The 21,663-nt window shown below is 32.6% G+C and overlaps 1 protein-coding gene across 1 annotated transcript in view; it reads left to right on the forward strand.

The window, feature by feature from the left end:
* SNTG1 (syntrophin gamma 1) overlaps window positions 1-21,663 on the forward strand; it is a 364,140-nt gene that overhangs the window by 165,474 nt on the left and 177,003 nt on the right. The window contains exon 11 of the mRNA XM_053661064.1: window positions 17,078-17,116. Within this exon, the coding sequence (XP_053517039.1) occupies window positions 17,078-17,116 (39 nt within the window). The remainder of the gene's footprint in view (window positions 1-17,077; window positions 17,117-21,663) is intronic.

Genomic DNA, 21,663 nt, shown 5'->3' on the forward strand with positions numbered 1-21,663 from the left:
AACCCCACCCATCTCTATCTCCCACTCTGGATCCTACCCCCTTTTGCTTTGTCCATATGTCCTTTATACATGTTCCTTGACCACCCTTCTCCCTTCCCCCCATTATCTCCTCCCACTTTCCCTTTGGTTACTGTCAGTTCTTAGTTTTAATGTCTTAATGTTCAAGCAGTCTCAAAGCTACAGGAACTGCACAGGGGTTCTCACCTGGATGCATACTCCCCTTCTACCACCCACATCCCTGGGGATGAATTTCAACATATTTTTAATCATGCCCATAGGGGCAAGAGCTGATCCCATAAGCTACTCCAGGAATAATGGGAATTCAACAGCAATATGAAGTAATCAATCCTTCATTGGCAATATATTGTCCATGAGAAACTATGGGCAAAAAGAAGCTAACTAACAAATTCCCTGCCCATCCTCAGTAGATCAACCATTAGGAAGTACAGTGATTGCATAAGACTCTGTAGGTATATCTCACTTGACTGAACTTAATAGTATTTTATTGACAACCTGTGTCAGCTCAGTGACTTAGGTGACTTGACTGAAAAACCAACAGTCTTTTATTGAATTACTGTGGCCAGCATAATGATTTAGGTGACTTGACTGAACAACCAAAAATCTTTAATTGAAACACTGTGGCCAGCTCAGTGACATAGGCAAATTAGCACCTTATATTTTCTTTCTGCCCTCACTTCCCTTCATGTTGGTTTTGCTCTTACTTCCTTGGGTTTGGATATCCTCCTTTAATAAAAATCTAACATGTATGATTTTTCCTCAGGCTCTATTTCCAAGGAAGCAAGACAAAGAGTATACATTTTACCTCCAAATTTTCATTACAGAGTACTGAGCATGCCACAGGGGATACAGATTCACCGTGTAGCAGGCATAGTAGGGAAGAGAAGGTATAAATGAATTGTGCTAATTAGAAAGACGAAGTGCCAAGAGGAAATTGTGTGAGAAATCATTTTAAATTTGCAGTTGTTCAATTAAATGTATTTTAGAACAACCTCATTCTGAAATGAAGCCTAAAAGCTAGGGACACATGACTAGGGGACAGAGACAACTAAAAACATCTGAGTACTCATCTGAATTCTTATGTATAAACACTGTGCATTTCCCTCATTGGGAATCCTAACAATGTAGCAATGGTATATCTATTTTTTTCATGTATGACTAATACTTATAGATAAAAAATGTTCCTTCATTTCTTGAAGCCCACAGTGATTCTAGTGTTTCAGTACACCTACCAACTTGAGCCAATTTTTGCTTCTTCTCACTTTTACTGTAGTGCATATATTACTGGCTAGAATGCTCATCCCAAAGTCTTAAAATTACTTGTTAAGTGTATTTTTACCACTAATACTAGATGATTATTGAGGATAAGAATGCTGTATTTTTGGCATTTATTTGATGCCTGACAAAAAAGTCAATTTACTGAAATTCACAAAAGTCACTTTAGTGAATTTCAGTGATGTTTAGTGATTTCAGAAGAGTAAATGAGTCTGTTCTGAAAGAATAAATGTTGACATTTATGAAAGGTTGCAACCCACCTTCAATTTTCAGGCTTCTAATACATGGTAAGGTGTGTGTGTGTTACATGTGATATATATTATAAATATGCTCATCTAAAAGATTATGACAGACATAATTGAACATTTATTGTACTAGGAAAAATAAAGTTTAAGAAAGCTCAGATGTAACACCAAATTATTCTGATGTATTGATTCACTGTTAATGAATGTGTATTCAAAAGCAAAATGGTATACTTTTAAAATTTTATCCACAGGCAGGAGGAATAACTAATGTAATAAGGGCATAGAATCATATGATGGGGGAAAATGAATGAAAAATATGAGCTGAAATATGGCCTCACAAGGGAAAAATATTGTTCATTTACATGGTAAGGCAGAGTTTATCAGCAGTTGCAGAGTGGATTATTACTTTGATGTGCCCCACACTAATATTTGTCATCAGGTGGATTTATATCTATAGAATAAATCTCTCTCTACATTCTTGCACATCTGTTAAATAATATTGGCCACAAATCTCCAAGGGAATTGGACAATTAATCTTGATTCTGTAAGAACAATTCATGTAAATCTTCAAAATCAATTTTCAGTAGAAAATATAGCTTGTTAGCAGAATCCTATAGCATCAAAACTTACTCAAGTATAAGGTATAAAAATTACCATCGTTAATAAATCAACGAACAACAAGTGCTGGCAAGGTTGTGGAGAAAAGGGAACCCTAGTGCACTGTTGGTGGGAATGAAGACTGTGCAGCCACTGTGGAAAACAATATGGAATTTACTCAAAAAACTAAAGATGGAACTGTCTTTTGATACAACAATCTTACTGCTGTGACTATACTCTAAGAATCCTGAATCACTAACTCATAAGAATCTGTGTACCCCAATGTTCATAGCAGCATGATTTACAATAGCTAAGTGCTGGAAACAGCCTAAGTTCCCATTAGTGAATGAGTAGATAAAAAAAAACTATGGCTCTTTACACAACGGAATACTATGCAGCAGAAATAAGGAGCTCCTACCCTTCCTGAGAGCATGGATGGAACTGGAGAAATAAGCCAGGTGGTGAAAGACAAATACCATATGATCTCACCGATAGTTGGAACCTAACCAAGAAAACAAACAAATGAGCAAAATAAAACCAGAGACTTGGAAATAAAGAAAAAACTGACAGTGACCCAAGGGGAGTGGGGAGAGACATAACAGTAAAGAAGAGGAAGGGGCAAGCCAAGAAACACCAATAGAGAACTCATGGCAATGGACAATGGGGGGACTGACTATGGGATTTGGGGGGTGGGTCAGGGGAGAGCAATGGGGAAAAAGGTGGGACAACTATAATTTAATAAAAATAAAAATAAATTAAAAATTAATACAATTAGAAAAAAGTTTTTGACATGTAAGATTACCACTAGAATTTTAAACATTTACTTGGGCAAACATTAACTATCCCTAAAGACATTTGAAGTGGGATGAAAAAAAATGTTTTTTTTTAAAGGACTATATGAACTTCCTATTGCATATCTATTTTTGTCTAAAAGGATAGTCAAATGAAGATATCACTGCTTTAGTTTCTGAATACAATTGAAAATGCTAAAATTGAATATGTAAAATGAAGGGATTAATAAAATAAAAGCAATGCTTAAAACAAATAACTCTTTTTCATACCAAATTTTATTTTTAATAAATTAACTTCAAAAATCTTTATTGGATTTAGTCATACAGTTATCTTCATTGCAAATTAGGCCATAATTAAGCTTCTTTTAAGGGGGTTCCAACATTAACTTTCAGTTAAATTTTTTTAAAGAAAAGGAGGGACACATATTTATCATTTTCCCCAAAATTTAGACAAGGTTAATATTATTTCTAAAAATACTGTTCATAATATTTAAGCAGATGTTCATTTTTGATATTAGGTAAATTGTAGTGTAGTAGAGTTATCATTATCTTTTTCTTGAGTAGACTACAAGGAATATAATTTGGAAAACATTTGGTATATAAGCATTCAATGACTATATTTGTTTCTCAAGTTTTTTAATCAATTTTAAATTTAACATTTAACTTTTTAAAAAGTCTGTAACAACAAAACTACCAAATGTAAACTAAATTTTAATAAGATAAAATATAATCTTGCATATAATAGATCTTTTAACTATTTGTTTCTTTAAACATAAGATTTTTTGATACCAGAGATTCCTACAAGGAAACATCACTAATATGATAGAATAAAATAAGAAGGCAGAGTAAATGGTGAAAATGTTTGGAGATATATATATATATATATATATATATATTAAATAATATATATATATATATATATATATATATAATATGTGAATGATATACAGCAAGTATAATTTTCAGCAGTAAATTGTAAGATATTGAAAAATAAATTTTCCTATTCCATTTTCTCCAAAATATGAACAGCCTCCCATGTTAGGTTTTCAACTGACTCTTTCCTTTAAGAAAATTATTCAAAATTTACTTGCTGAAAAAATATATCTATATTACCTAATTTTATTTATCTTTAGCATATTGTTTTCTACTAAATCTAGTACAAAACCTCATTTGCCTTTTAGGGTAATAGAATTGGTCAAAAGCATATTTTAAAATATGTTTTTATAATTTTTTAATATTAGATACTTCCTAAATGTCAGAAAGCTATACAAAATTTTGGAATAATAATGGTATATTTATTGCTTGTATTTTTATTAGTGTATGGATTACATATGCATTAAAATATATATATTTTTGTTTATAAAATAAAATTACCATCTTCTTGTGTATATGGTATTATCCTTTGTTCAATTAACACTAATCATTAGTATTTTCTCATGACAGGAATTATATCCTAAGATTACCTAATTTTAGTAGACTAATTGGCATTTTGGTATTTGTTTATATAATAGATGAATGAATGATTATTTCTCATATAAATCATTTAAATATACATAAATTAAAACTGCAGTGAGATGCCATTTTACACTGGTCAGGATGGCTGTCATAAATAAAGCAACAAACAACAAATGTTGGAGAGGTTGTGGGGAAAAGGGGTCCTTAGTTCACTGTTGGTGGGATTGCAGCCTGGTACAACCATTATGGAAAACAGTATGGAATTTTCTCAGAAAAATAAAAATTGACCTGTCTTTTGACCCAGCAATTCCACTGCTGGGATTATATCCTAAGAATCTGAAAACATCAATTTCAAAGAACCTATGCACCACAATGTTCATAGCAGCACAATTTACAATAGCCAAGAGTTGGAAGCAACCTAGGTGCCTGTCAGTAAATGAATGGATCAAAAAATTGTGGTACATATGCACAATGGAATTCTATGCAGCAGAGAGAAAGAAGGAGCTACTACCCTTTGCAACAACATGGATGGAACTGGAAAGCATTAATCTGAGTGAAATAGGCCAGGTGTTGAAAGACAAACACCGTATGATCTCACCTTTAACAGGAAGCTAAACAACAAAACAAACAAGCAAGCAGAATAAAAACAAAGACACTGAAATAGGGAACAAGTGGGCAGTGACCAGAGGGGAGAGGGAAGGGAATTTAAGGGGAAAAAAGGGGAGGGATTTAGAGGAACAAATATGAAGGACACAGGGACGAGAACTAAGGGGGATGGAAATGGGAGGGAGGTGGGGAGCACGGGGCAGGGGGTGGGTGGGATGGGAGAAATAGACAAAAAAACTGTACTTGAAAAATAACTAAATAAAATTTAAATAAATAAATAAATAAGAAAATAAAAAATAAATATATCTTATTATTTTTTTAACAATGAATAATTTCTTTTTTTAAAGATTTTAATTTATTTTCAGAGGAGAAGGAGAAAGGGAGAGTGATATCAATGTATGGTTGCCTCTCGTGCATCCCCTGCTGGTAATTGGCCTGCAACCTAGGCATGTGCCCTGACTGGGAATTGAACCGTGATCCTTTGGTTCAAGGGCTCATGCTCAATCCACTGAGCTGCACCAGCCAGGGCTAAATATATATTATTAATATCAAAGAGTTCTATGAATATTTTGGTAAATAATCAGTGAAAATCTTGCTGATTATATCAAGTATCTATAATAAGAATTAAAAATATGAACATTCTTCAGTCTTGTAACCCAAGATTGAGGTCTTGACACAATGAGCTGAATCAAGTCTAATGTGAAGCTTTTTTAAGGCTCTGTTTACTTCTGTTTTCCTTCCCCAGAGATACAGCATTCCAGGCATTGGAGGTGAGAGCATGGTCTTTCCCTGGAATCTCTTCTTAGATAACCATAAATTTTTCTTGCTTACACCTCAGCACAACAACATTTCTAATACTTTCATCTGGTTTTTTATAAGTTTTCAGATTACTGGCAATTTTTGTAGCCATTTGACATGTTTGCTTCAGAATTCAGCAAATGTCTTGAGATGAAAACCAACATTGTATTTGAAATGCCCCCAGGTTCCACTGTTGCTAATATTATCCTAGGAGAAAAGTAAATGTTCTGTATCTTTCTCTGTTTACATCTTCTTTGTGTAGTCAAATTACACTTCTCAGTCCCTTCCCTGTGCTTATTTAGTGACTATAAGTCCATATATATAAAATTTAATCTAAGGACATTTTTTTGTTGCTTTTAGAAAAAGAGGAGGGGAGAGAGAAACATCCATTGCTTGCCTACTATGCATGTATGGACTGGGTTTGTACAAGCTCAGACGAGGGATCAAACCCACAACCTAAGTGCGTGCCCTTACTGGGAATCAAACCTGCTACCTTTCCATTACGGTAGGACTCTCCAACCAACTGAGCCACACCCACCAGGGCTCAACTTACATCTTGGTGCTTCTCATCACTTTGGAGTGTTAGCTATTCCAAAACTGAATGTTAGCCCTTTTCCCAAAACTGAAATCACCTTTGTAAAGGAAGATATTTTGGACCGTTGATGAGGTTCATGAAAATACAACAGGGCAGATGATGGTGATTGGGAGAACTTATATGAGGTCCCAAAGTGCCTTTTTTGAAGGGGACTGAGACATTATTGTTCTATTGTACTTTGTATCTTCTTAGATAAATGTCTCTGTTTTTCATATTACATGGCTGGATACCTTCTGAACACATCTTGTATATATGACTTATAACATTATTTTTCTTCTTAATATAGCCATCCCATTGATGTATTTTTATAAACTGTATCTGGCTTAAAATATGGTTTTGTGTTTAGTTCTATCATAGCAATTTAATATAAACGTCAAAAATTTATGAGTAGAGACCCCAACCCCCCCGGAACATACTTATAAAAATTATTTATTTATTCTTAGATATTTAAACTTCAGTGACCTTCAAAATACTCTCCATTTGATGCAATACACTTATGGAGATGTGTTTTTCACTGCACAGAACAGTTTTTGAGCTCTTTGATTTTGATGTCTTTTAGTGCATCTGCCATTTTTTGTTTCACCTCTTCTACATCAGCAAAGCATTTTCTTTTGGGGACATTTTCCATCTGGGAAAACATGAAAACGTTTCTCGGTGCAAGATCAGGTGAATAAAGATGCTGAGACCTGGGGATCATGCCATTTTGGGTTGGAAACTGCTGAACACACAGCATGGTGTGGGCAAGTGTGCTCATAACTCACCAATATGAAATGGGCAAATGTGTTGAAAATTTTAAAGAATTCACTGAAGCTGAATGCAGCCTCTCATAACAACTCCACTGGTACACTGATGCAGATGAGTTCCTAGAACATTCACCTAGTGGGAGAAGCCTGTGCTGCAAGGGTTCTGCCCTCCAAAAGATACATTCATTTTGGGGGGTCCTCCATGTGTATATTGAAATTCGTGTTGAAAATTAAATTTCACCAATATCTGATTAAAAAAGAATACTGCTGTATTTTGATCTAACAAAATATGCCAGATTTTAGTACCAACTACTCCCATTTTTCCAAAATGTACATTATTCATGATATCCATTATTTTTGTATTTCTATTCATTTTTCTCATGCAAAATCATTGACAACATAAAACGTGGTGTCCTTTCAATAAATTACAGAGTCTCAAAGTATACTAACAATAAATATTAAGTTGGATTCTAAGTAAGCAGAATTAAAATAGCTGAGATGGTTGTAGATTTTCAAGTCAAAAATGGGAGCTTCACTCTAAGCTCTGGTAATGAGCTCAGAGCATCAACAGCAGCAGAAGGAGCAATTAGCATTATTTTCATTCAGAGCCAGGATTCTCAACATGTCTGAAAAGTTCAGAGCAGCATGCAAGACGTATCATAAGATGGTAACTCTGGTCAACTGTGTTTGTTAGGTAGTGTGGGCACACTGCTAGCCTGAGGGTAAAGTAGAAGTTATAAGAAAAACGTGAAATGTTACATTTAATCATTTAACCTTTTTGAAAACATATATAATTATAGAAATAATGTCCCTTTACTGCCAATGTATTTTTGACACAAGATAAACTGGATCACTATATTAAAAAATCCCTTCTAAAATTGAATGGATGTAAGTCAATGCCAAAAGTCAGGAAAAGCAGATGATAGGAAACTTCACTGAGAATGCTACATTTGATAATTCATTGGATAAGTCCTGTGCTCAGGTTTCATAAGAATTTTTTAACAACCCTGGCTGGTGTAGCTCAGTGGATTGAGCACTGGCCTGCAAACCAAAGCACTGCTAGTTCGATTCCCAGTCAGGGCACATGCCTGGATTTCAGACCATGTCCCCATTAGGAGATGCATGAGAGGCAACCACACACTGATGTTTTACTCCTCTTCTTTCTCCCTCCCTTCTTGTCTTTCTTAAAATAAATAAATAAAAGCATTGAAAAACAGAATTTTAAAAATAGAAATCTATTTAAATCTCACTGTATTCATTCTACCATTTCTGTTGTATTGAAATCTCAATCTTGGTGATTCTTAGTATTTCAGCCACTTCTAAATTTGAATTCAATCTTTTTGGGTAAATACCTAAATTGTAGTTCCCCTCTTTTTCCCCACGCCCTTATTTTTACAAAAGTAATACATTATTTTGGTATTGGTCCTTGTAAACTCTTCTGTAGAGATCTTTCCATGCGGTCTTAATGTTCCCCTTCGTTCTTGATGCACCTGTTGCTGTTGTGTGTGGTCCCACTGTCTCCAGCATACATCTCAGGAAGCTTCTTCTTGTCTTCTCACACTCCTGGTTATTTTTTCACCAGCCTTGTGGGCATGAGAAATTTTGGATTATTTCCTTCAGACTGAAACACATTCTTTAGATAATGTAATGCTATATTATTTAAATAATGTGTTTGTATATATGTGCATATGAATTATATATGTATATATAATTCAACCCAGAAACAGTTCTTCCTGTGAGATAAGAGCTTACTAAATTATTAAATATAAATTAATGTTCCTTCCAACTCTTTTACATATGGTATAAATTCTAGGTTTGGAAGCCATCAAAATAAATATAATCATTTAAACCAAAAATTTAGATTATTTTTCTTTAAAAGTGCCTTGTTTTCCAGGCTAAGTTAGAACTCAAATTCAAGACTTTGACTTTTGTTCTGAGATTCTGTCTTTTCTTGTTTAACAAACACTGTTTGAGCACCTAATGAGAACTAGGGAACCTTATATGTGCAAGAGGTGATGTATTTAATGAAACAGAAGTAGGTGAACTCATAAAGTTAATTTCTACTGGAAGAATAGAAATACAGAAATTAATAACTTTATTAATTAAATAGTATTAGATAATGCTAAATAATATGGAGGGAAAATTAGAGGAAGACCATTTATAATAGAATACTAATTTTTATATCATTCTTTTACTCCCTCTAAGTTTATGAAATTTTGAAGAAACTTCAACTTAACTTTATTTTCTTTTTTATACCATGGTTGCTTAAAATGACTTCTTTGTTTATTTTTGATATTTTCATCTATTTTAAGGAAAATTTTATTCAGGTAACTATTTTCTATTTTTTTATTTAAAATTATTCAAGATATACTCAGATCATTTGACTACAATTGACGAGGACATTTCCTAGATCTCCATAGACTATCCACAACATAAAATCATAGTATTCTGTAAAGTTTCAATTGTGTGTGCATATATTTATGATATAATTTGAAAAAATTAATTTACCTGAGGTATTGTGATTTTCTATTTGGAAGAAATTGCCCAGTATAATTTTAGAAAGGCAGAAATTAGAACATCACATATTATTTTCTTGAGCAAATCTGAAGGATTGTATTTAAGCAAATGGAATGGCAAAATTTTGATTTACAAAATAATTTATAGTGAATGACATTTTAATAAATACCACACAAACAATATCATTTATTTAACTTCTGATTATAAGTTTTATATCATTCAGAAAATAAAAATTATGTGCTGAGAGAACTAGTAGAAGATAGACTTTTCATTCTTAAAATGTCTACAGTTTTTCAGGCCTCAAATATAATTCTAAGAATGACCCATTGAGTTGGGCATTACCTTACCACAATTGAAAAAAATACTATTTAATGTTGAATTATTTAAATTTATTATCATATTTACATAAAACATGTTCTCAAATAAAATAAAAAATAATAATTATGTAGATTTTGTTTCCTTTGCATAGGTCACACTATCCTAAACATAAATATTATTTTTCAAGATTTATAGAAGTTGTTAAACCAACTGTCATGTTTTTAAATAACTTGGTATTAAAAAATCTTGTAGATGCAAAGCCATCTTGCATAGAATAGATCATTCTTTGTCTCAGTTTTTCAGTTTTTTTTTCCTATGGTCATCCTTTCTGAAAAAAGACACTCATAACATATTTTACTTCTTAATATACTTTACTCCTTAATGGAAGAAAGATAAATCAACACTGCTTCTTGTGCCATAGATTTAATTTTTCTTTTTTTCCAGAAGTCTCTAGAGAATTACAGTATCTATAAATCCTTTTAAATGCAAGAAAACTCTTGAACACTTTTTTTTTGCTGAGTTTACATAAGATTTATCAAATTTTACAGTTCTATAATTTAAATTAATTTAAAATACTTCTATACTTCTGGCTAAGATGGAGGCATAGGATACACTGTGAATCCGTGCACAACCAAAAGAAGGACAACAACAAATTTAAAAACAAAAAACATCCAGAACTGACAGAAAATCAAACTGTTGGAGGTCCAACAACCAAGGAGTTAAAAAAACATTCACCCAGACTGGTAGAAGGGGCAGAGGCAGGCAGCCAGGGTGGAGAGGACTCATGGCAAGGCAGTGGCTGGTGGAGAGCACGGTCCCACATTTGCATGTGGATAAATGGGGAGGAACAAGTGGGCAGCAAGACAGACCACACAACCCAGGGTTCCGGTGTGGGAAAATAAAGCCTCAAAACCTCTGACTGTAAAAACCTGTGCGGGTTGCAGTGGGAGAAACTTCCAGCCTCAGAAGAAAGTTTGTTGGAGAGACCCACAGAGTCCTAGAACATACATAAATGCACCCACCCTGGAATCAGCACCAGAAGAGCCCAATTTGCATGTGGGTAGTGGGGAAAGTGACCAAAAGCCAGGGCAGATCCCAGCAAGTGGCATTGTTCCCTCTTGGTCCCCTTCCCCACATACAGAGCCACAATGCAGCAATCTGGATTGCCCTGACCTGGCAAATACCTAATGCTTCACCCCTTACTACATAACAGGCATGCCAAGACCAAAAAAAAAAAAAAAAAAAAAAGCCCAAATGAAAGAATAGATCAAAGCTCCAGAAAAAATATAACTAAGTGATGAAGAGATAGCTAATCTATCAGATGTACAGTTCAAAACACCGGTAATCAGGATACTCACATAATTGCTTGAGTATGGTCACAAAATAGAGGGGAAAGTGAAGGTTATGCAAAGTGAAAGAAAGGTAATGTATAGGGAACCAACAGTAATGGGAAGGAAATGGACTCAAATCAACAGTTTGGACTAGAAGGAAGAAAGAAACATTCAACAAGAACAGAATGAAGAAACAAGAATTCAAAAAATGAGGAGAGGCTTAGGAACCTCCAGGACAACTTAAATGTTCCAACCTCCAAATCATAGGGGCGACAGAAGGAAGAGGAAGAGCAAGAAATCGAACATTTATTTGAAAAAAAATGAAGGAGACCTTTCCCAATCTGGCAAAAGAAATAGACTTCCAGGAAGTCCAGGAAGCTCAGAGAGTCCCAGAGAAGTTGGACCCAAGGAGGACCACACTAAGGCACACCATAATTACATTACTCAAGATTAAAAATAAGGAGAAAATCTTAAAAGCAGCAACAGAAAAGGAGACAGTTACCTACAAAGGAGTTCCCATAAGACTATCAGCTGATTTCTCCAAAACAAACCTTGCAGGCAACAAAGGGTTAAAAACAAGTATTCCAAGTCATGAAAGGCAAGGACCTACAACCAAGATTACTCTATCCAGCAAAGCTTTCATTTAGAATGGAAGGGCAGATAAAGTGCTTCCCAGATAAGGTCAAGTTAAAAGAGTTAATCATCATGAAGCCCTTATTAAATGAAATGTAAAAAGGACTTATCTAAGTGGTATAAGGTCAAAAATACAAACAGTAAAATGACAAAAACCTCACAAATATCAACAACTCAACCTAAAAAAACAAAAGCAAACAACGGGAAGAGAATCACAGAAATGGATAGCACCTGGAGGGTTATCTTCATGGGAGGATGGCATGGCTTGGGGAAAAGGTACAGGGAATAAGAAGCATAAATTGTAGGTACAAAGTAGACATGGGAAGGTTAAGAATAGTATGGAGAAGACAAAGAACTTATATGTATGACCAATTAACATGAACTAAGGGGAGGGTGTGGGAGGGAGGGGCGGTGCAGGGTAGAAGGGAATAAAGGCTGGGAATGGGACAACTATTTTAGCATAATCAATAAAATATGTTTAAAAAGATGGAAAAAATAAAATATTTCTCTTTGAAAGAAATGTCTTTAAAGCAACACAAGATATTCTAATTCTATACTTATCCTCAAGGTAGGATAACTATGTAATTTACTTGCAACTCTTCTGCCTTGGATATTTCCTACCTTCTCTTCTTTTTTTCCTTCTCATAATTTCTTATGAGTATGGAGTGAACTATAATTTCTGTTTTCTATTAGGAATTTCTGAAAAATTACACAATGTAAATTATATCCTCTTATACTGTCAGTGTGTTTTCATGTATCCCACATTCTCAGCTTGAATCAACACTAGATTAAAAATATTCAAGTTTTGGTAATTTACAATTCAAAATTGATACATAGTGTAGGGAAACATGGAATGTTTCTGTTATAACAGATATATTTATATTTATTAAATCATCTAATTTAAGGGCATTATATATGATATGTTCTTCAACTTTTGAACATTTATTATGTATAAATGTGTTACGAAAGGTTTTCTGGGCACTGAAGAAATAAATTGCTAAAGAACAAGGAGACAGGATCTATCCTCTAAGAGTTGACATAAAAGGCATGAAAACTTCAGAAGGCGTAAATTAAATTAAATAATAAACTAAAGATACCATATAGTTACATAGTCTCCAAGGCTGTATCATTGTGGTTTTAGGTAAGAGCAACTATGAGGGGGAACCTAAACCAAAACAGAATTTATTTATAAAAATTGTGTATTTATTCTTACATGTTTAAACTTCAGTTACCTTCAAATATTCTCCATTTGATACAATACACTTATTGAGACATTTTTCACTGCTTAAAGCAGTTTTTGAACTATTAATTTTGATTTCTTTTAGTGCTTCTATTGTTTGTTTCACCTCTTCCACATTGGCAAAACATTTCCCCTCCAGGCCTGTTTTCATCTGGGTAAACAAAAAACTAGTCTCTAAGGGCAAAATGAGTGAATAGGAAGGGTGCAGTTCAGGGGTCATGCTATTTTGGGTCAAAAATTTTTGAAAACTCAGCATTGTGTGGGCAGGTGTGTTCATAAATCCATAATCAAATGGGCAAAGGTGTTGAGTCTTAAAAATAAATTGCACTGAAGCTGAGTGCAGCCTCTCACAACAACACCATCTGGTATACTGATACAAATGAGTTCCTAAAACAACACTCACAGAGCAGGAGAAGCCTATACTACAAGGGGCCCAGAAGATGTTCTGATTTTGGGGGGTTCTTCATCATATTTAACTTTTGCCCCACAGGAGAAAACAGGTGACCCTTTTATACAAGGAGACTGAACAACTGTGGCCCTCAAAGCTATATTTTAAATGTAGTCTAGAAAAAAAAAACTTAAGTGCCAAAGTTTATTACCAAATTTTGGTGATAAAAGGTAATGGCATTAGTGTTCATATGGAAGAAGAAAAAGCTCATTGGTGACCTGGAATCCCCTTCAGCTGTATAGCTGTAAAATGGTGAGATCCCTCTTCAGATAGAGCAGTACTCTGTCATGTTGACAGATGTGACTTTGTATGAGCCGCTGCCTTTGATGAATAGTGGATCCACCCACTGGTCATGTCTGTATCAACCACAGAAGACCCAGGGTGCTGAGAAGAAGCACTATCCTGAATCTCTGCAGCCTGGAACCAATGCTTGTGAAAGAGGGTTTCATATTTGCAGACATGGGCTCAGGGACATAACTGTAGAATTGAAAATCTCTACATGTCTGCTACATGAAACACTGTAACTGGTGCCTTAGAAATAAGACCATGTCTGCTTCTGAGGTTTAGGAGAAGTTTCTTGCAAGAAATTAAGTGGAGATAAAACATATGATGTATGGTTTTATCTTTCCATTTTGGACGAAAAGTCTTAACATGAATTTCCTTTATGTGAATGTATTTTACTCTGTAGTAGTTTATGTCAGTACTCTTCTTGTAGAATGTGTCAGGCAATCCCAGTCTGAGTTATATTCTGTTTCTTTTAACAGCTTTAAGGATGATAGCTTCAGTAATCATGTTCTATAAACAATTGGTGTAATGTGGACAGAAGTTATGTCCTTTTATCTCCACAAGCCTTCAAGTTCAATCACTGACTTTAATATAGCTTATTTTTCAGCTTCTGATAACACAAATGATTGGTTCTGATAACATCAAATTAGCATTGGCTTCTAATAAGATAAACATTAAATGTCTTTTGGGCAAATTTTAATTTTTCTTATTTGAAGAGCAATTTAAAAGCAATGAAGATAATTTAGAATTTCCATTACTTAGAAATAACATTGTTGTCAAAATTAGTCAATATTGAATATTTTGTTCTATAATTAAATTCAATCACAAAAAATACAGGGGTGAGGAAAAGTAGGTTTATGGTTGTACACTTGGAAAATAATATGTTTAATACATAATATAAAAATAAACTGTTTCATATATTCACAACTATAAACCTGTTTTTGCCTAACCCTGAATATTATTTATAGTTTAATATTTTTCTACATATAAATTAAACATTACCTCATATGACATAAAGATTTATTTTAAAGAATAAATTTATATCATCATTAACATTTTTAATATTTTTTCCTTACTAAGCTATTTTATTGATAGCATTTGTTATTATTACACAGGTAATTTTTTAAATGACTTCTAATATTTTCTATAAAGAGTTCATTTAAAATTTAGATTTTCTAAAATATTTACAATTGGAAGAATGTTAATTCTTCAGTAACTGGCATACTATTATTGTTTTGTTTTATTTTTCTTGTATTTGTTGTATGTTAGGAAAACTACCTAGAACTAATTTCTAAAGCTCATTGCATGGTTTTACAAGCATTTAAAAATATTTTAAAAAGGAGTTTATTCTAATTGTTTTAACTAAATACTATGTCATTATAACTTTCTCATCATTAATATTTTCTTCATTTACCTTTCCTTATGTTCTTATTTTTATTCATCTATGTCACCCCTACATTTTTGGATATTTTGAGAAGTGGTGAGAAATATAACCTATATTTTATTTATAATAGAAGTAATAATATACAATAAATTTATTGAAAGGACAAAGGTGGTAAGATTCATAAGTTACTAATTTGATTTATGAATGGAGTCAGGTTATACTTAGGAAAACTATCATAAAAACAACTATAGAAAATATGAAATGACATATTTACACAGATAAATAAACTACTCATCTAGTGAATACTCTAATGGGGAATTAAATTGAAACAGTACAGGAGAAAGCATGTCAATTCCACAAAAACTCTTGAGGGTGGTTAGTAGAACAAGATTTCTGTGATTCGTAGGTATTTTCCTTCAACCACTACTTTTTATAATGCAGTGCTTATCTATGTAGCTGATTTCCAGCTTTCCAAAATAGATTATTCAAAACTTTTTTTTTCAGTGTGAAATGAAAAGCTGTAAAGCTAGACAGTGTACACTGAAAAACAAGGGTCCACATAAAATGTTTTCATAAATTTATAAAATTGAATTTGTATAATAAATAAATAATATGATCTGGCAAAAGCATAATTCCACATAGTATTCAGTAAAGGCTTTTTAATTGATTGGTAAAAGATGTTTAGGGTTCTGCTCTTTCTGTCTACATTTCCAAACTACCTTCATTTTGCCTGATGGCACCAGTAGTTTTAGAGATTTTCTTAGCTGATCTTTTATCAAAGAAAAACTATTTTGAAGTGATTATAACAATGTAAGAGAGGCATATTTTTGTGTACAGCTTTACTGAAATCATATAAATCTTCTCAAATTTTATTTTCTTTTATGTTTAAAAGAGAAATATCTTACCAGTAAGTCTGACCTTATTGGTGAGCCATTTGATGATTCTCCAACTTTGACCACTATGTCCATTAATTCTCTGTTACTTCATTAAATTCAGTAAGACAAGGAAACTAAAATTTTAAAAGGAAAGAATAAAATATTTCAATAAAACAATTTATAAACAAAAACAGGCTTCACTAGGCTGATGTAAGATTATGCCATACAGAGTTAGCATTGCTTGTTTCTCTAGAAAAACAATTAAAAAAATGTATTTGATTTTAATTTTTAAATTTCTGAACAATGACTTTGCATAGCATAAGGACATTTATCTAAATTTTATATTCATTTTATTTGTTTTTAGAGTACTTAGAGTATAACTTACAACAAAACAAATGTTTTCTTTCAGAATTTATATTAAATTCTTATAAAAAGTTACTAATTAAATTGTCTGAAAATAAGTGTTATACTTCATTTGGGACCCTTACTGAAAATATTTTGACTCATACACTTTAATGTTTGAATATTCTATTTCCTGTGTTCTCTTGAATGTTAAAGCAAATTGAAAACAATATGATTTCTAAGTAATGAATAAGCTGTAGAACGTTACTCTCTATGTTCTTGGTAGATAATTATATTAACAACAAAGCTTCCTTTTTCTATTTATATATGACTTACTGCACAGATGATCTCCTTGCTTCTCCTGAAATGGTATTATAACATTCATTAGAAAAGTTTACATATAAAATTTGAAATAATTTTTGTAGTAAAAATTATTTTCTTTGATAATTGCTATCTTATATACAGTGATTTTACTGTGTCAATATATGTTTACCGACAAAATTGTTTCTCATAATATTTGGGAAATTTTGTGTCACTTTATCTTTATTGTTCTTACTTTTTTTATTTATTTATTATTGCAGATTAAAAAAATCAACAGAAATTTCCCTGTAAACCAGCAGGTAAGATGGAAAAATACGTAGAAAGTCAAATTATTTATTTATTTCATTTTATTTATTATTAAGAATAATCTTAATTGAATTTAATTTGTATATGAAAATAGTTGGTATTATCATTAGCTATCTTCAGGAAAATACATAGCTTATTAGATTTCATTCATATTTTGTGGTATATCTGTTCATCTAATCATATTAAAAGCAGTTTTAAAAATCTTTTATTTAAATAAACTAAGTAAATACTATTTTTACACAAATTATTTATATACAATGTTAAATATAAATGCATGACAGAGAAATTTATATGACAGTTTTACTGTATTATCTTTTGGGAGAACATACATAAGTGATCTAAAAGTTAATAGAGATTTAAAAAATGCTCTGACTGTATTTCAAATGAGTAAAAATACATAGAATAAAAACAATGTCTGATCAATCAAGCAACAAATTATTTGACTTACATGCCTAATGATTGATTGTAGAATAAAATAATTATAGAAAAAAATAACTGATTCTCCTTACAACTTCATTATGTCAAAATTATCTTTTGTGTTACTTGTCTAAACATACTAAAATTACTAATTTGATTTTAAAGAGTAAATGAAAGCTCAGTGTTTTCACTCGTGTTATTGGTATATCAAGTTTGTGTGATGGTGGAACTGCAACTGAGAGGCGTAAACTTACTCTTGACAACAGCCTCAATTTTCAAACAAAGATCATTATTTAAATATCTTAGATATCCACTTATAAATGGCACACAAAACTGAGGTCAATTTCAATGGTAATTTTTTAAACTAATTTATTAGTTTATATAAACAAGGTTACTTTTCTTACCTTTGTCTCAGTTCCCCAACATGTCAGGAGAAGCACAACTATCTTCAACTCTTATTCTTGAGGATTAAATGACAATACATGTAAAGTTCTCTCTATACCATTATTGTTACTAATGTGTTAGGTTTTTAATATTTTCTTTGGAATACAAAATGTATGCTCTTGTAAAAATTATATCACTAGTTACACCACCGACCTGGACTAGCCCTCCAAGCTGTGTGTGACTGAAATATTAATGAGAACAGCTTTGAAGAACTCACTGTGTCTACAATTTTCTGAACTATGTATGTCCAGCCCTAGGTGTCCCCTGCTTCTTAAATTCAGATCACCACGCCTGAGCTGATTTGATGTGCTGGATAGATGCAGAGGTTTGAAAGACATGTGGGTCTTGCCACATTGTGTTGCAAGCTGTGTTTGTAATGGAGGCCCTTGTTGAAAATGCTAAGACCAGACTTCTAGGCCAGAGCTGCTGTCTCAGTAGCTGTGTGATGACCAGGGAAATTCTCTTTGTAGCTCCCATTCCATCCCAGGTGATTCCAACACTGATGGTACACAGGTGACATCTTAGAAAAAGCAGTTTAGCAATTTCATAGGACTAAGGTCGAGGGAGCATTTGCTAATAGAAATCATTCAAATAGAAAGATGCTTCAGCTTGTGAGGGAAGGGTGTAATATACATCAGTAGACATGATTGTTTTATTGTTAGCTATATAAAAACACAGATCTACTTATTTTGGGAGTCAACAAAAATATAAATAATAAACAATTTTGAAGAATGACTCTAATATCTGTGTTATCACCCTTCCTTAACCTTTTAAATTCAACATGTGAAGATTAATAATTAGTATAATTTATAATACTATAAATGTTTCACAGCCCTGGCAAACCCACAGCTATTTTTATTTATAATTAAAACTACATTTAACACTTCCTATGTATTTATTTTAGTGACTTGTAATAATCCTTGCCACTTCTATATTTATTTAGGTTTGAATAATGCTGACTGAAGTAAATAAAAATCTGAAAACAATTTACATATAAAATAAATAATGATAATAAATGTTTAATATTTTAACACAAATACATAATAAACATGTCAGCATCAGTATTCATAGCCTTTTGTTTACTAGGCTTTGTGATGTTATCACTGAAATTCAATTTGAAATTTCTTAGAATTTTATAATTTTTAAATTGAAATGAATTCTTCCTGTCATTTTAATATACGAAAGGAAGAGTGAACAGATTTTTCCCTTACTACTTTCCATCAAGTATATACAGATTATCAGGAAACATAATGAGTTCAACATTCATATATATCCGTAACCTGTAGAGTGTTATACCAGTGACTTAGGAAAGCAGAATTTGTTCCTCAATAAAACCTGAGCCACATTAAGGAGTAAAAATCTAAAAATACATGTAATCTTATTTCTCATCCCTTGTATTCAAACCTTGGTTACCATTCAAACCGAACTCTTATCTTGGACTAAACCACATTGTTGTTTTCACCTCATATTTCTTCCTAACTTATTTTTTCATGTAAAATTCTCCGAATATTATATCACATATATGTGGATATGTGTGCTTATGATGAAATATTATGACATATTTTAAAATATTAAGTGTTATACAATGAAAATCAAGCCCCCTCAAAGTTCTAGGTTTAAAAATGAAAAAAAAAAAAACAAGTTGTTACCCAAGATGCATTGGAACAGAAGTCTTCAACATACTGTGGTATTTTACTTTGAATTGTGCAATGCATGGGTTATGGAAATCACAACCAGAGAAATTAAAACAAAAAACAAAAGGACTCTGGAACTGAAGAAATTCAGTTCTGTCTGGGAGTGGCAGTACCACAGATTAGCTCTGTAGGGGTATTCCCACAGTCCAGAATATATGAGACATTCAGTAAAACTACATTCACCAAAGAAGAGATTGTGATCTAGTATTATAAACTATATGAGGAAATAAACCATTGTAAGAAAAAACATAATGTGAAGATTAAAGAACAATACAAAACTGTTTTTATCTTATTTTGTTTTTTATGGCTTTTTTCTCTTATTTTTAAGATTATTATTTATTCTATTATGGTGGTCCCACTTTTTTTTCCCTTTTGCCCCCCTTCACCTAGGCCACCTCTCTTTCCCACAGCCAGTCCCCTCTCTGTTGTTCATATCCATGTGTCATTCATACATACTCTTTAACTAGTCCCTTCCCCTTCCTTCCACTGTTACTCCTCCCGCCTCCCCTTTAGACTTTTTTTTTGTATAAAAGAAGTATATACTAAGTGAAATAAGACAGTCAAGATAAAGACAAATACCATATGATTCCACTCATATTTAGAGTCTATTGAACAAACGGAATTAATAAGCAAAATAGAGACTCAGAGAGAGCAGGATGACAGCTATGTGGGGAGTGGGGAGAGAAGGATTAAGGAAAAAGGACTCATGAATTTGGACAATAGAGATGGGGTGGCAAGGAGGTGTTATAAGGAGGCTAAATGGTAATGAAAACATACAGTAAAAATAAAATAAAATAAAAATGACCCTCTTATAGATAGCAAAAAAGGAATATAAATTATGTCAAGAAGTGGACATGTTGTGAAAAATGTGCATCTGCAAAAGAACCAAATAGAAGTTCAAAAAGAAAAAAGTGTTTATTTAAAATGAAAATAGTTAACCTACTAAAAATAGATTAAGATAAAGAAAAAACATAACTAGAAATAATATATTTGAGAATATCATCAGAATGTGGCAAACTTAAAAGGGGAAAACATATGAAAGCTACCATAAGACATAAAGTTTAGAATGAGAAGCTCCAAAAAATAAATACTGCAGAAAGACTGAGGAAAAGATGATAGCCTCAAGTTCCTATGAAACTTTTAAGAACTGAACTAACCCCTGAGCATGATGAAAAGAAACAAAGAGTCTGAAACAACCTAAATATCCAATCGGTTGGGCACTATGCAGACATTAAAAGGATAAGATGACTCTAAGTAAAATAAGCCAGAGAAGGATAAATACCATATGATTTCACTCATACGGAATCTAATGAACAAACTGAAGTAACAAGCAAAATAGAGACACTCACAGAGAGCAGGATGACAGCTAAGAGTGGGAAAGGGGGGGGCTTAGATGCAAAAAAGAAAGAGGCCTCATCGACAGTGTGGTAATTGTGGGGGCGAGAGGATAATGGGACTAAATAGTAGTGGAACATGCAATAAAAATAAAACATACAAAAAAAGGATGAAATGGCTCTCTTGTTTCTGGTATGAAATCTTGGTACTGATATGGAAGATTGTCCAAGAAAGCTTATTAAATAGCAATGTCATGCTGGACCGTGTGACTAATTATAACTGTCCATACTAAGTATTGAGGAGGAGGAATTTGAGTTATTATGCACAGCAGGTGGTGATGTAAAAGGACACAATCATTTTGGAAGACAGTCTGGCAGTTATTTAAAAAGTCAAGTGTACATATACCATATAATCTAGCCATTATACTTCTAGGAAATGAAAACATATGTCCATAAAAAAGATTTGTTCATGCATATTCATAGCAGCCCTTTATGCTAACAGCCCTAAATAAGAAACAGCTCGAATTCCATCAATAGGTGAATGGCAAACACACCAAGTCATATTTCCATAATGGTGTATTACTTAGTAATAAAAAAATATAGTATGGTGAAAATACAGTATAGAGAAAGGGTTAGAAGTAGTAAAGAATA

Source organism: Artibeus jamaicensis, unplaced genomic scaffold (genome assembly GCF_021234435.1).
Source record: "Artibeus jamaicensis isolate MK-2021 breed Jamaican fruit bat unplaced genomic scaffold, CSHL_Jam_final scaffold_916, whole genome shotgun sequence".
Lineage (NCBI taxonomy): Eukaryota > Metazoa > Chordata > Mammalia > Chiroptera > Phyllostomidae > Artibeus > Artibeus jamaicensis.